At 34.8% G+C, this 14948-nt stretch overlaps 1 protein-coding gene across 2 annotated transcripts in view; it reads right to left on the bottom strand.

Moving 5' to 3' along the window:
* cep162 (centrosomal protein 162) overlaps window positions 1-14607 on the bottom strand; it is a 32782-nt gene extending 18175 nt beyond the window's left edge. Inside the window, exons 1-15 of one of the 2 annotated variants that reach the window (XM_073847181.1) lie at window positions 14493-14607; window positions 14106-14179; window positions 13715-13868; window positions 7628-7780; window positions 7368-7539; window positions 7185-7243; window positions 7032-7102; window positions 5364-5394; window positions 5145-5270; window positions 4898-5059; window positions 3532-3634; window positions 3213-3453; window positions 2764-2983; window positions 1790-1938; window positions 1526-1714 (exon numbers count right to left, since the gene is read on the bottom strand). In XM_073847181.1, the coding sequence (XP_073703282.1) occupies window positions 1526-1714; window positions 1790-1938; window positions 2764-2983; window positions 3213-3453; window positions 3532-3634; window positions 4898-5059; window positions 5145-5270; window positions 5364-5394; window positions 7032-7102; window positions 7185-7243; window positions 7368-7539; window positions 7628-7780; window positions 13715-13868; window positions 14106-14165 (1890 nt within the window). In that variant the 5' untranslated portion in view covers window positions 14166-14179; window positions 14493-14607. The remainder of the gene's footprint in view (window positions 1-1525; window positions 1715-1789; window positions 1939-2763; window positions 2984-3212; window positions 3454-3531; window positions 3635-4897; window positions 5060-5144; window positions 5271-5363; window positions 5395-7031; window positions 7103-7184; window positions 7244-7367; window positions 7540-7627; window positions 7781-13714; window positions 13869-14105; window positions 14180-14492) is intronic. The other variant, XM_073847182.1, reaches the window with a different exon arrangement.
* Between the last annotated feature and the right edge of the window lie 341 nt (window positions 14608-14948).

Here is a 14948-nt window from a genome sequence, read left to right as displayed (position 1 = left end):
AGGGCAGCACAGCTGGCACCATAACACTCAAATGTTAAAAATCATAATTTCTATGGTAAATTACCTGGATTTGCCAAAAAATTGTTGTTGTTGTTGTTTTTCAATTATTGATTTAGGTAGTTACAGCCATTTTAACACAATGTCTTTTTCCATATGTGCTTAGAGGCCTGAACCCCGGTAATCATTGCTTGCAGCTACATTGATTAATTTTTTTTTTTTTTCCATGTCAGTAAAAATGTTAGGTTTGTTTTACAGAAAAATTATTATTCTCCTTATTTGAAATCTGGAGAAATAATTTCACCACCTCCTTTGAAGCTGGTAACCTGGCAAAAAGAACTATGATAATGTAAAAGTGAACATAAAACCTCCCAAGTCATTTGTAAAGTATGGAGCATTCACATAACACACCACTGCATCAGAGAGGGCATTTCTGTAGCTCAAACCGTAGAGCAATGCACTAGCAATTCCAATGTTGTCGGGAAAAAAAACAGCCTTTGCAGACTTGCATTAAGTTTTTTCATTTTGAATTACAATCATGAAATTGAAAGTTAAAGTGAATGATGATGATGGCCATCTTAAATAAGCCTGATTAGGTCAAATGATCATGATTAGGTGTTATTTAACAATTTCAAAAGGTCTAATGGTGTAGTTTAGTGGCTCGGTAAGGAGTGAGCTGTGAATCACCACCATTGTGCCTTTAACCCCCGGTTGCTCCAGCTCCATTTGTCTCTTAAATACACTTATGCGCCATTTGACAACAGCACTGCACATAAGTCATGAATTAATTAACTATTTCTACTTCACCAGAGGGGTAAGTAAAATGCTGCATAACCCCATGTCCCCCATTGTATGTTCATTTCCTATTGAATCCAAGATTGACTTTATTGAGGGTTATTATTTGCTAGTGCAAGCAAATTCAAAGCACTACCAGATACTGAGCACAGCATGGCTTTTAAACAACATTTTTTTTTCTTTTAATAAGTCATTGAGGGTTTTCAAACAAATGCCTAGAATAAACCTTACCTAATGCATCTGTGCTAAAAGCACAATTCAACATTGCTGGGAGTACTGAACAGCTTCTTAAACAGCATATGAGTAAAAATCTCCATAGGCAGAGAAGCCACAAAAATATGTCAGCTGTAGATGTTACGAAAAATGCTTTTACCAAAGCATTCACACACTTATGTGGCAAACATACAATTTTCCCCACATTCACATTAAGGAGAGCTGCCAGACAGCTAAAGATTTTCTATTGATTTTAACAATAAACCAGCTCATATGTGCTTTAAGGCTGGATGAATAGACCATGAAAACAGATGAACTTGAGTGGTTTTTAAGTCCTCTGTCAGCAGCAATAATAAAGTGGTAAAGGAGACAGCTGCCTGAAGGTTGTACTAAGTCTGAGGACACAAAATTACTCATCGGTATTGTAGAGCCATGATAAAAAGATCCCCCAAAGATTTAAAGTTCCTTATATTTTAAAATATTCTGATTACGTAGGTTTTACAGCTATACAGGGGCTCACCTTGCTCTGTAGCACATAGTTATCCTGTCTGAGGGCTGCAAGCTCTTGCTTGTGCTCCTCCTGCAATTGTTGTTCCCTCAGATGGAGCTCTCTCTCTTTTTGTGCGAGCTGCAGACGGAAGCGCTCCAGTGATGAGTGCTCCTTCTGAAAGGTCGAACCACCATCCATCTTCTTTTGCAACACCTGATGCTGACAGACAAACAGAACAAGTTAATGAGCTTGGGGATTTAATCCAATGGTCTGATTTAGTCCCAGTTAACTCACTTCTGTCACCGCTTCGGGTGTGATCTTGTCTGCTCGAGGAAGAGTGTTATCCTGTAGACTGCTGGCTTCAACCTGATTCTGTAGGAATGTAGCAAAGGACTGCACGGAGGCAACAAGTTCACTGCTTAGTCTTAAACTCGTGTCTAAACCTGTAAGAGATGAACATTTATTACCAAGTAAGCAAATATGGCTGTCAATTTAACAGGCATCTTTTACCTGAGAAAATTACAAGAAAAAGAAAATATATTTTATATAGATTTTTTTCCATTGTGACATTAAAGATTATTTTAAAGGTTGTTTCCCCCCTAAATTCTCACATTGATATTTGTAAATAATTATGACTGAATTAATACATCTAGATTTAATGTAATAAAACTGCTAACTGACTGACAGCCCTAGTAAATACTTATACACTACCAGTCAGAAGCTTTTAATGTTTTTTAAAGAAGTCTCTTCTGCTTACCAAGCCTGCATTTATTGCATTTATTTAAATTAAATATTTTTACTAATTAAAGTAAACATTTTCTTTTGGAATATATTTAAAAATGTAATTTATTCCTGTGATTTCAAAGCAGAATTTTAAGCATCATTACCAGTCACATGATCATTCAGAAATCATTCTAATATTGTGATAACCTAACCTTTTTACTGTATTTTGGATTAAATAAATGCAGGCTTGGTGAGCAGAAGAGACCTCTTAAAAAAAAAAAAATCTTACTGTTCAAAAACTTTTGACTGGTAGTGTATATAAATGTTTGCATTAAATGATTGAGTTTATTAGTATTTAAATCACATCAGCTGTCATAAAAATGTTACAACTTAATGAACATAATGAAAATGTATCAAATAAATTATAATGAAAATAAGTCATTTACTTAATGCAAAATTTAGTTTTTGTTCATTTTATTATTTTTACTTTTTTGTTTTATTTTGGGGGTTGATTATAGAAGTTTTGTTGAAGTTAACCCAGGTACCTTTGACTGTTTGTGTTTGGCTGAGGTTCTGAGTCTTTTTAGGAGGCTGGTTCTGAGCTTTTCTCTGTGTTAGAGGAGATGGAGGTTTAGCAGCTTGGCCAGTTCTGCTGGGTGCAGGTGTTCTTGGTAATGGCCTGCTCTCAGGTTTTTTGGTCCTCACTGATGGAACAGGAGTTTTTCTATTGTAAGCTGATGCAAACGCATTAGCTCTGGCTGGAACCTAAGAGAGAGAAGTTAATATTCCATTATAATCTTCATAAATGTGATTATCACATTTGATGTGAATAAAGAAGCCAAGCAGTTTCCCCTCTACAATTATACCTCATTTACCTTGCAGAGTCCGTGCTTCTATTTTTTTATTTTCATTTCTCAAAACCCCAGAAATTACAGAATCTAATTTCCAGAGGAAATTCATGAGGCAAATGACTCATAATAGCAGAGTCTCTAACCTGGCGCTTCTTGGGTTTGACAGGAGATTGTTTCACGGAGGAGCTGTCCTGTTCCTGCATCAGCCGTTTGATCTCCTCAGCGATGCTCTTCTGAGTGTACTGAAGGGAGGCTGAATGTTCCTCTCCTGTAAGACTAGCCGCGTTACCCCCTCCACAGCCCTCATTAGCAGAACTGAAAGGGCTTTCGTCTGAAGACATTCTTAATGGACTATGATTTTCACTGCCTCGAGGCACAGCCTCACTGTAAGACAAAAACTTCTAAAGCTGATGAATTGAGAATATGTGACTCATAGTGTGTGAAGGTAACTAGTGAACTCACATTATGGGCTGGAGAGAGAAGCCACGGGTGAATCCAGAGTCTGGTCCAATTGGCTGCATTAATTCCTCAGCAGTAGGTAAATCTGTGGTACATAAATGAGACCCTGGTGACAGAAATTTCACTTTAAAATAACTGTTTTCTATTTGAATATATTTAAAAATGTAATTTTTGCTGCAATTTCACAGCTGAATGTTTACCATCATTACTCCAGTCACATGATCCTTCAGAAATCATTCTAATATTCTGATTAGCTGCTCAAAATTATTATATTTATTATTATTATTATTATGTTGAAAACAGCTGAGTAGAATTTTTTAGATTTCTTTGATGAATAAAAAGTTCAGAAGAACAGTTTTTTTCTGAAATAGAAATCTTTTGTAAAATTATAAATGTCTTTATCATCACCTTTGATCAATTTGAAGCACCCTTGCTAAATAAAAGCATTCATTTTTATAATTTCTTTCCCCAAAAAATTATACTGACTCCAAGCTTTTGAATGGTTTAGTGTATAATGTTACAAAAGCTTTTTATTTCAGATAAATGCTGATCTTTGTATCTTTCTATTCAACAAAAAATCTCGAAAAGAAATGTACTCAACTGTTTTAAATAGAAAACAGTTATTTTAAATAGTAAAAATCGTTTTAAAATTTTACTGTTTCTACTGTACTTTAGATCAAATATATGCAGGCTTGGTGAGCACAACTTATTAAAAAAAAAAAAAAATCTTACTACTCAAAAACTTTTGACTGGTAGTGTATTTCATGATTATTTAGTGAATTGCAAGTTCAAAAGAACAGCATTTATTTGGAACAGAAATGTAATATTGTAAATGTCACCTATGATCAATTAAATGCATCATTTTTGAATTAAAATATTAATGTGCTCTTAAATTTATAAGCTCTCTTGAAGAAATGGTGCTTCTAAAAGGACTGATCATATTCAATGAAGTTTTGTTCTTTTTGTAAATATTTAGCACTAAAGTTCTTACTTCGGCAAGCATAACATGAATTTGCTGCCAAATCGAGGCACTGCAAAATATGCGAGAAGAATTTAGAAAGAAATGCCAGAGGCAGTAGCTTAGTCTGCCACCCCCTCCATTCATATTCAATCAGGGTGACAGACCTCCAACAGAAGACAGAAAGATTTCAGGAAAAATATTCGTGGTGACATGCTCAACCAAAATCGAGTTGTTTAGAGTCAGCTAGCGGGACTCACACCGCAAACAAGGCCACTGCTAAAAACCTCACGTCTTTCAGTTTCAAGCATAACTGGAAGCATTTGCAGTGAATAAGCCGCAAATCAAAAGGTTTAAAGCGCAGACATGCCCATGGTGACTGGCAACAATTAGCTAGATGCTGAGTCTGACCTGACTCCACGGTGGAGGCAGGCTGAAGTGTCGAGAGAGAAAGGGGAGTCCTGCTGCCCTCGGCTCGTTTGTCCTCGCACTCCCCTGCTGAGCTGCTGATCTGCCTGTACGCCTCCTGCAGCGCCTCCATCTCACTCCCTCCACTCTGACCATATGATTGAACTTAGATATAAAGGAGAAAATGTGTCAAACGACTTGTTGGAAGTTCAACAATACAAGCTTTAAGCAAAGAAACAGGTTCTCAAACCTGCAGGTTCCAATGCTGCCCTTTCTGTTTGTTTGTTGTCTGGCCATTTTTCTTTCCTGGGTGCCAAAATGGGAATTGCTGGAGGCAATGCTCCATCCGTGGAATTTAGGGAGTCATGCAGTGACACTGAGAGACAAGAAGAGCAAGAACAGCTTTTCCACCGCCTGACATGACCATTCACAACATTACATACACTGGAAATTGTAACTTTCTGTTTACCTTTGGCCAGCATCCCATGTCTTTCAGGTTTCTGAAAAGAAGAAGAGCAGAAATGGTTAATATTAGGGGCGAAGAGATTTAAACACATAAAATCACATTGTTTTATATATTATATATTTTGACACGTTGCAATCATGGAGTAAGGTGTGCAAAAAAAAAAAGATCTTACTAGCAGACCTAAGGGCATGAAATGCAAATTAGCATGTGCTATAATCCTTTTTAGGTTTTCAGCTAAGACTGTTTTTGTTCTCTCCCTAATACTGTACATATAAAAGTAAAAACTAACAATAAATGTCATCCATAATTAATTTATTCTATGAAAGCCCACAGCAGACTTTCATTAAAACGGTGAATGACCTAATGCAGAATAAAACAGCTTTTTCTAGGCAACCAATATGACTACAGTAATTATCTTTTGTCATTTTAAGAATTTGTCTAATTTACTATAAATTTAGTAATGATTACTACTGTAAATACTAATAAATAAAAAATGAATATAAAACAATAAACGAACAAACAAACACACCAATCAAGGACATCAGTGTTCAACAAGGTCAATGTCAAAAGTTTTTGAACAAGATACAAAAAGATTTTAAGAAGTCTTTTCTGCTGACCAAGCCTGCATTTAGTATAATTACTATTTAAAATTACTGTTTTCTATTTTAATATATAGTAAAATGTAATTTATTCCTGTGATCAAAGCTTAATTTTCAGTATCATTACTCCAGTCTTCAGTGTCACATGATCTTTCAGAAATCATTCTAATATGTTGATTTGCTGTTCAAGAAACATTTGTTATTAATATTATTATTAATATCAATATTTAAAACAAACTGAGTACATTTTGTACTATTGATGAATAGAAATATCCAAAGATACACATTTATCTGAAATCAAAAAAAAAAAAAAAAAAAAAAAAAGATTTTGTAACATTATACATTATACCATTCAAAAACTTGGAGTCAGTATTATTATTTTTTGGGCTAGAAAGAAATTATAGAAATGAATACTTTTATTTAGCAAGGTTGCTTTAACTTGATCAGACGTGATGATAAAGACATTTATAATGTTACAAAAGATTTCTATTTCAGATAAATGCTGTTCTTCTTTTTTTTTAAAGATTTTTTTTGGGGCATTTTTGCCTTTATTTTGATAGGACAGATTAGAATTGACAGAAAGTGAATTGGGAGAGAGATTTAAACAGTTAATTTAAATAGCAAAAAATATTTACTGGTTTTGCTGTACTTTGAGTCAAATACTGTAAATGCAGGCTTGGCTTTCTTTAAAAAAAAAAAAACATAAAAAACCTTTGACTGGTAGTGTACATAATTAAAAAAAAATTATGGAACAAATGAGACTTTCTTGTAGAAATGAGTACCAGAATTTTTTCTATTAACAAGAGTAAATCCCATTAAAAAAATAAAATAATAATAATAATAATAATAATAATATGGAAAAACATAGTGCGCCATTGGGAAATATCTTCTTGTTTCTACTTCGAATCCTTAATATATTGTTTCATTTTAATCAAGTATTTCTCAGTCAGCATACAAAATGCAGACAGAGACTTGTTTCCATGCACCTCTACATAACTCACTACTGAATTCACCAGTTTTTAGGGCAGGGCTCATTTTATAGGCTTAAAGTGCATTAAAAATTTATATTCACCTTCTCTTGAGGCCCCTCGTCACTCTTCTCACTGGCCTCTTCCTCAAAATCCTCACTATATGCAGGAGATGCTGACAGAAAAGCAATATACAAGTGTTTTATTGCTTTGGAAAGCAATAACAACAAAACATATTCTCTCTGCTCGGCTCTTACCAGCAGAGTCTTTATTCTTTCTCTGTCCTTCTTCATTTGCTGAATCCGTTTCTTCTCTTCTGAAAGGAGCACAGTGAAACTAAATTCAAAGAAGGGGCAGATGCAAATACTACTTCACAAATAGCATCCTTGGAATTCATTATGCTTTAAGTCACATAAGGCTTTTTTCATTTCTTCACACACCTTTGTGGGCTGGTGGGGGTGGATGGCTCCTGTTCTTGATTCAGTCCGTGATAGTCAATGGAAGATGAGGATTCTTTCTTCAGGTTGGATAAAAACCTGGTATTTTCATCCTCATCCAATGTGTCCAGCCCTAGAGCACGTGCACTTGGTACCATACCAGACATTAAAGAATCTGTAAAGAAGCAATTACAGATAGTGCTGGTCAAATAAAGAGAGTGATAAAAGATAATAAATGTTATGAAATTGTTAAAGAGACTTACCTTCAGGCTCAAGGCTGTCTCTGCTAAAGATGACATGGTCTCTATTCCCTTCATCCTCCAAAAATAGCTCCTTCGGCTGTTCTTCATCAACCTCCTTAATGGACGGCGTCTTCCTCAGAGACTTCAGGAAAGACTTTCCTGTTGATGACATCCCTACAAATCAAGAAAACATGTTGCATTAAATAGGCAATTTTTCCACTCCAGACGTTTTAAAAGCACAGCATACTAAGTTATTGTCTGTTCTTTACAAATAAATCAAACTATTCAGAATAGACTTTTTATTCAAAATGTCACACCATACAAAAGACATAAATTTTAAAGAAGTCTGATAAACTAAGAAAAATCTTATGACTAAAGACACTGGTTGATATCTTGGCCCTCCATGTGGCACATTATTATGCTGAGCAGCACATTTTCAATTACTAGACATCAGAGAAATTACTAACTGGCACAGTACATGTTCTTCAAACAGGCAATATTCCAAGGATTTGTTTACAGCAAAAACTAGTGCTGAAACCACTGCAGCTGCAATTAACAAAACCACAGCTCTGCTTTGTTGTGCTTAATTATTGTGTATAATTACGTATTAAGAAAAAAGCCAATAATGGTCAGTAAACATCCATAAAAAATATTAAAAATCAAAACAGCAATCTACTAATACCACCTGCTCTGTCGACTGAATCACTAGCATTGCTTTCCACAGACAACTCTTCAGAACCAGTGTGAATGGGACTTGGACTAGGCGCTGGACTTGGTGTACAACGAGAGTCTTCCTCTGAGACCCTCTGCTCTTCTAAAGAGAGACTATGGTCAGATGATAGCCTCTTATCTACTGCATCATGTTCAGGACTCGTGTTGTGGGATGCCCTCTGATTGGTCAGCTGGCTCACCCTCTCAAGAGCTTTACTACGAGGTTTAGGGGTGGGCTTACTAGGGACTACTGTTTATGAGGGGGACGAACGAAGGAAGATAAAACAACATGAAAGAAATTTGTAAAACAGGTAGACACCGCCAACTGATACTTAAATATCATACAATGTTAAATAAAAAACAAAATGGCATTGACGCTTTATCCAGCTAATCTAAACTAGTTGTTTTAAAGTGTGAAACCTAAAAATAAAATACAGGACACACGCTGACATTCATTAGAGATCTAAAGGAATATCCTAGTTAAAGGGATAGTCTACCTAAAAATGAAAAATTCTGTCACAAATTATTCACCTTATTATCCTGTCATTTCAAATCCTTAAGACCTTTGTTCATCTTCAGAATCCAAGTTAAGATATTTTCGATGAAATCCAAGAGCTTTCTGACCCTGCATAGAAAGCAACACAACTATACGTTGAAGGCCTAGAAAGGTATTAAGGACGCAGGAGCCGGCATTCTGATGTAGAACCCGAATACGTTGTGCCTTGTTTACAAGCAGAGGAAGCCCAGCCTTAATTATTTGTGACCCTGGACCACAAAACCAAGTCTCAAGTAGCATGGGTATATTTGTAGCAATAGCCAAAAATACATTGTATGTCTCAAAATTACATTGATTGAATAGATTTTTCTTCTATGCAAAAAAGTAATTTAAGTAAAGATCATGTTCCATAAAGATATTTTGTAAATGTCCTATTGTAAATATATCAAAGCTTAATTTTTGATTAGTAATATGCATTGTAAGAACTTAATTTGGACAACTTTAAAGGTGATTTTCTCAATAATTTGATCTTTTTGCACCCTCAGATTCTAGATTTTCAAATAGATGTATCTCAGCCAAATTTTGTCCTATCCTACCAAACCCTACATCAATGGAAAGCTTATATATATTCAGCTTGTATAAATAAAAAATGACCCTTATGACTGGTTTTGTGGTCCAGGGTTACATTTGAACCAGAATATAATAATAATAATAATAATAATAATAATAATAATAATAATAATAATAATAACAACAACTTGTTACATTTATATAGCGCTTTTCTAGACACTCAAAGCGCTTTACAGTGTCAGGGGTATCTCCTCATCCACCACCAGTGTGCAGCATCCACCTGGATGATGCGACGGCAGCCATAGTGCGCCAGAACGCCCACCACACACCAGCTTACTGGTGGAGAGGAGACAGAGTGATGAAGCCAATTGGAATATGGGGATGATTCAGAGGCCATGATGGTCAGAGGCCAATGGGCAAATTTGGCCAGGATGCCGAGGTCACACCTCTACTCTTTTCGAAAGACATCCTGGGATTTTTTTAATGACCACAGAGAGTCAGGACCTCGGTTTAACGTCTCATCCGAAGGACGGTGCTTTTTGGCAGTATAGTGTCCCCGTCACTATACTGGGGTGCTAGGACCCACACAGACCACAGGGTGAGCACCCCCTGCTGGCCTCACTAGCACCTCTTCCAGCAGCAACCTAGTTTTCCCGGGAGGTCTCCCATCCAGGTACTGACCAGGCTCAACCCGGCTTAGCTTCAGTGGGCGACCAGTCTTGGGCTACAGGGTGATATGGCTGCCGGTATACAGACAAATATACAGACAATTAACTAAGAGAACGTGGGTCTTGAACGTGTCAGTTGCGTTGCTATCTACGCAGGGTCAAAAGCTCTTAGATTTCATTAAAAATGATCTTGGGAACGACGGGTTTGGAACGACATGAGAGTGAGTAATTAATGACAGAATTTTCATTTTTGGGTGAACTATCCCTTTAAGTAATACCGGGGTAAATGGGTGAAGTGTGTAGTTTTCAATGTTACAATACTTTAAGGAAACCTGTTTGAAAACAATATTTTTGTGCAATTATATTGGCACAAAATCACACACTTCACCTGTAAGGTACATCACTGACTTATGAATAAGATGTACCCAGAGGAGGTCTGGATTCCACTTGAGGGTCCACAGCTTGGGACTTTTTAACTTTTGTAAAACAGAGTTTAGTGGCTTTTTCTGCAATTGTGATGGAAAAAGAGAAAAGCAAAATGAAAAAGAGACAGCACAGATAAGACGATTACGCCAAGTACAAAGAAAGAGAGAATTACTACAGCTTGATGGATAAATGTGAAATTGGACAAATTACAAAATAAGTGGTCCCTGTGGGGCAGAGTATTTCATCTATTGAAACGTTGAACAGTAATAGCAGCAAATGATACATCACTGTGAACAGCACTTCAGAAGTTCAAGGAAAAGTGAACAAACCTTCATTCTTGGAAATATTGCTATTTATCAGACACAATCCTTGTTGTACACACAATGTTCTGTCTCAGCAGTAAACAACACACTTGTTGAACAAAAAACCTTCATAAATGTATAATTAAAATGGCTATGAAGCTATTTATGCTTAAAGAAGCAAATACATCTTAAATATACAATACTGTTCAAAAGTTCAGGGATGGCAATATTTTTCATGTTTTTGAGCCTCTTAAGAAAAAAATCTCTTATGCACAGCAGTCTTTACTCCAGTCTTCAGTGTCACATGATCCTTCAGAAAACATACTATTATGCTGATTTGTTTCTCAAGAAACATTTTTTTCTACTTATTAATGTTGAAAACATTTGTGCTTCTTAAAATCTGTATAAAATGTGATACTTTTTAATTGCCTGATGGATAGTATTTATCATTGTACATTTTCAAAATCCTTACTGTCTTTTTGATCAATACAATGCATCATAGATAAATATAAATATTCATTTATTTAAAAAAAATCATAATGACCCCAAACTTCTGAAACAGTAATGTATACAATATTTAAAACTAAGCATCCAAATGAAAAAAAAAAACACTCCAACACAAAATGCATTGGGAGAAAATGCAAGCATTATTGAGTGTCAAAATATCAGGATTCATTCCCATATCTCTTAAATTCAGAATTACTGAAAATGAAGATGTCTTATCTCAGGACTACAGAACGATTATGAGAAACAAGTAAGGTGTTCATATAGTAAACGATACCTTAATCACTGAGGGACTTAATGGCAGAACAACGTGCAATTAGTTTAGCTATTTTCTTATTATGCCACACTGCTTTAATGTTGTTTAGACATAAATGCACCTGCGACTTTTCCACAATATTTTGTGTTGGGTGTTAATGGCACCTATGATAAATTGCTTTATGTTCCTCATTTGTAAGTCAATTTGGATAAAAGCATCTGCTAAATTACTAACTGCAAAGTCAATTTACATGCAAGCAAGTGCAAAGGCACTGGAAAACCCAAATCCCAAAAAACAAAACAAGCCTATTTAGAGCAGAGCCTAACAAGAAAACATTAACTCATCCATAGGGGAAGCAATTAGGCTGGCTAGATGACTAACATCAGGTGAAGACTAAATCAGGTCTAATCATATAAAATAACATATGCATCAGTTCATATCTAGAATTTTTATTTATAATATGCAAGCTTATAACATAAAACAACATATCTAATCAGCTATTCTATTCAATTCTATATTCTATATTGCTAAAATGAATCAATCAAGCTACATGCAAGCCATTTAGAAACAAAGGCAGTGCAACTCATAGTTGCATTTTCAGGGGATCCCTGATGACACATCTGATCTGAATCATGAACTGGTTTTGCATATTTTATTTGATCTACTCACTGCTTTGTGCTTGCTGCCCTCAAGTGGACAAATGCTTAAACTACAATATTTGTTGCTTAACCACCCCCCAAGATATTATTAGATAATTACGCTACCAGTCAAAAGTTTTCGAACAGTAAGATTTTTAATGTTTTTAATGTTTTTTCTTCTGCTCACCAGGCCTCGTTTTTGTATTGCAATAACTTTTCTATTGAATATATTTTTAAAATTTAATTTATTCCTGTGATTTCAAAGCTGAATTTTTAGCATAATTACTCCTGTAACATGATCCTTCAGAAAGCATTCTAATATTCTGATTTGCTGCTTAAAAACATTTATTATTATTATTATTATGATGAAAACCGCCGAGCAGAATTTTTGAAATTATAAATGTCTTTATCAACATTTTTGATCAGTTTAAAGCATCATTGCTAAATAAATAAAAATTATACTGACTCCAAGCTTTTGAACAGTATAGTGTAATGTTACAAAAGCTTTTTATTTCAGATAAATGCTGATCTTTGAACAGTAATATTTTTAATGTTTTTTTTTACCGAAGTCTCTTCTGCTCGCCAAACCTGCATTTTTGATCCAAAATACAGAAAAAAATGAAAAAAATTAAATATTTTTACTATTTACAATAACTGTTTTCTATTTGAATATATTTTTAAAATGTAATTTTATTAATTTTTAGCATCATTACTCCAGTAACATGTTCCTTTAGAAACCATTCTAATATTCTGATTTGATGCTCAAAAAACATTTATTATTATTATTATGTTGAAAAGAGCTGAGTAGATTTTTTTTAGGGTGTTTTGATGAAAAGAAAGTTCAGAAGAACAGCATTTATCCGAAATAGACATCTTTTTTACCATTATAAATGGCTTTATCATCACTTTCGATCAATTTAAAGCTTGCTACATAACTAATACAAAATTATACTGACTCCAAGCTTTTGAACAGTATAGTGTATAATGTTACAAAAGATGTTTATTTCTGATAAAAGCTAATCTTTGAATCTTTCTATTCATCAAACATTTGTAAACTCTTTTTTATTATTGATAATAACAAAAATGTTTCTTGAACAGCAAATCAGCATATTAGAATGATTCCTAAAGGATCATGTGACACTGAAGACTGGAGTAATGATGCTAAAAATGTAGCTTTGATCACAAGAATAAATTACATTTTAAAATATATTCAAATAGAAAGCTGATTTTGCTGTATTTTGGATCAAATAAATGCAGGTTGGTGAGCAGAAGAGACTTCTTTAAAAAACATTAAAAAAATCTTTTGACTGCTAATGTAAATACTGACACCTTCCAACTGAACTGTACTCACTTATTACAAAAAAAAAAAAAGTGTGCATCCCTGAAAATCTGGAATAAAGTGTCTTGCTCAAATGCACAAGGTTGTTAGTGGATCTCAGAAACTTTCAGTGTTCTGAACCATAAACCTTTGGGTTTCCAACCCAGACCAAAGATTACACTAAAGCTCCTTTTTGACTCGGGTAACACCAGCACTCACCTGTTCCCTCTTCACTGTCATCATCATCATCCTGCCACCACGGCACAGAAACTGAAGACTTCTTCGCTGGTCTGACAGGTGCTTTTTCCAAGCTGTCAAGAACACTAGGGTGCCTGGCGCTGGTGCCCAAATCAACAGAGTCATCAGAGACAGACTGAAAAAAGAGGCATAAATATGCAACAAAATGAGCTCAACCATATTTACTGCATGTTGTCTTTCAATTAATACACTGCATATAGAAGAATGAATATGTTTAATATAATCTAAGATGGAGTAACGTTATAGCATGTCATACTACAATAATCATCAACTTCCCAAAGGCTTTTCCAAACGCCAGTAGTTAAACACTTAACTGTCAATAGCAAACAAAGACTGTCAACAGTAACGTTACCTCTTTCAAGAACTGCTCAAACTGCTGATCCAGCTCCTCTTTAGTGAATCTATGAGCCATAATTCACTGAAACACTGTGAGACAAACATAATAGAGTTACTGCTATGTTTTATATACAATTGTTATTATATTTGCTTTCAAACAAATAAACAAATCCTATTTGATACACAACCTAAAAGAGAACGCGTCTGGAAGAGAGACAGAAAAGTCCGTTTGCGTTGCCTTATAAACAAACAAGCTATTGTTGACGAAAATGAAAATGTTTATATTGTGGCGTTGTGATTTTAGGTTTCGTTATTAGCTCGCTAGCTCGTTTGTCATGGCAACTGAGCGAAACCTTCAACCTGTTAGCAAAAGTGTTGGAAAACCAGGAAGCAAAATACTCACCCACACAGAAGGAGCTGGAAAATGAATATGCTGTAAATCATTTACTGTTCACATTGTTTCTGGAATAATAGTGTTTATGATAAAGTTTCCCGCTACAATAACCGGGGGATTACTGACAGCTTATTGGCCGTGTTACGTCACATGGTTCCGAAGATTTGATTGAGCGGTGCAGTTCCGTGTGTCTGGGTTGCCATGTTGGAGAAATACCCTTATTACTGGTTTATACTTTTAAGAAGTTCTACACAAGTTTTTTTATGACTACATAAAACTAAATTAAATTGTGTTTCTACGGGCTCAGGAACTGCAAATTATATGTAATTACTTTTTTAAAATATTTATTATTTATATTGTTTATCATTTTAAAAGTAGTAGGCCTGTGATGTTTAAAAATGTTTTTAACAAAACAAATTTTCCCCCTAAATTAAATACAAAAAAAAAAAAAAAAAAAAAAAAAAA

This window comes from Garra rufa, chromosome 9 (assembly GCF_049309525.1).
Source record: "Garra rufa chromosome 9, GarRuf1.0, whole genome shotgun sequence".
In the NCBI taxonomy this organism is placed as follows: domain Eukaryota; kingdom Metazoa; phylum Chordata; class Actinopteri; order Cypriniformes; family Cyprinidae; genus Garra; species Garra rufa.
This window is presented reverse-complemented; position numbering and strand designations above follow the sequence as displayed.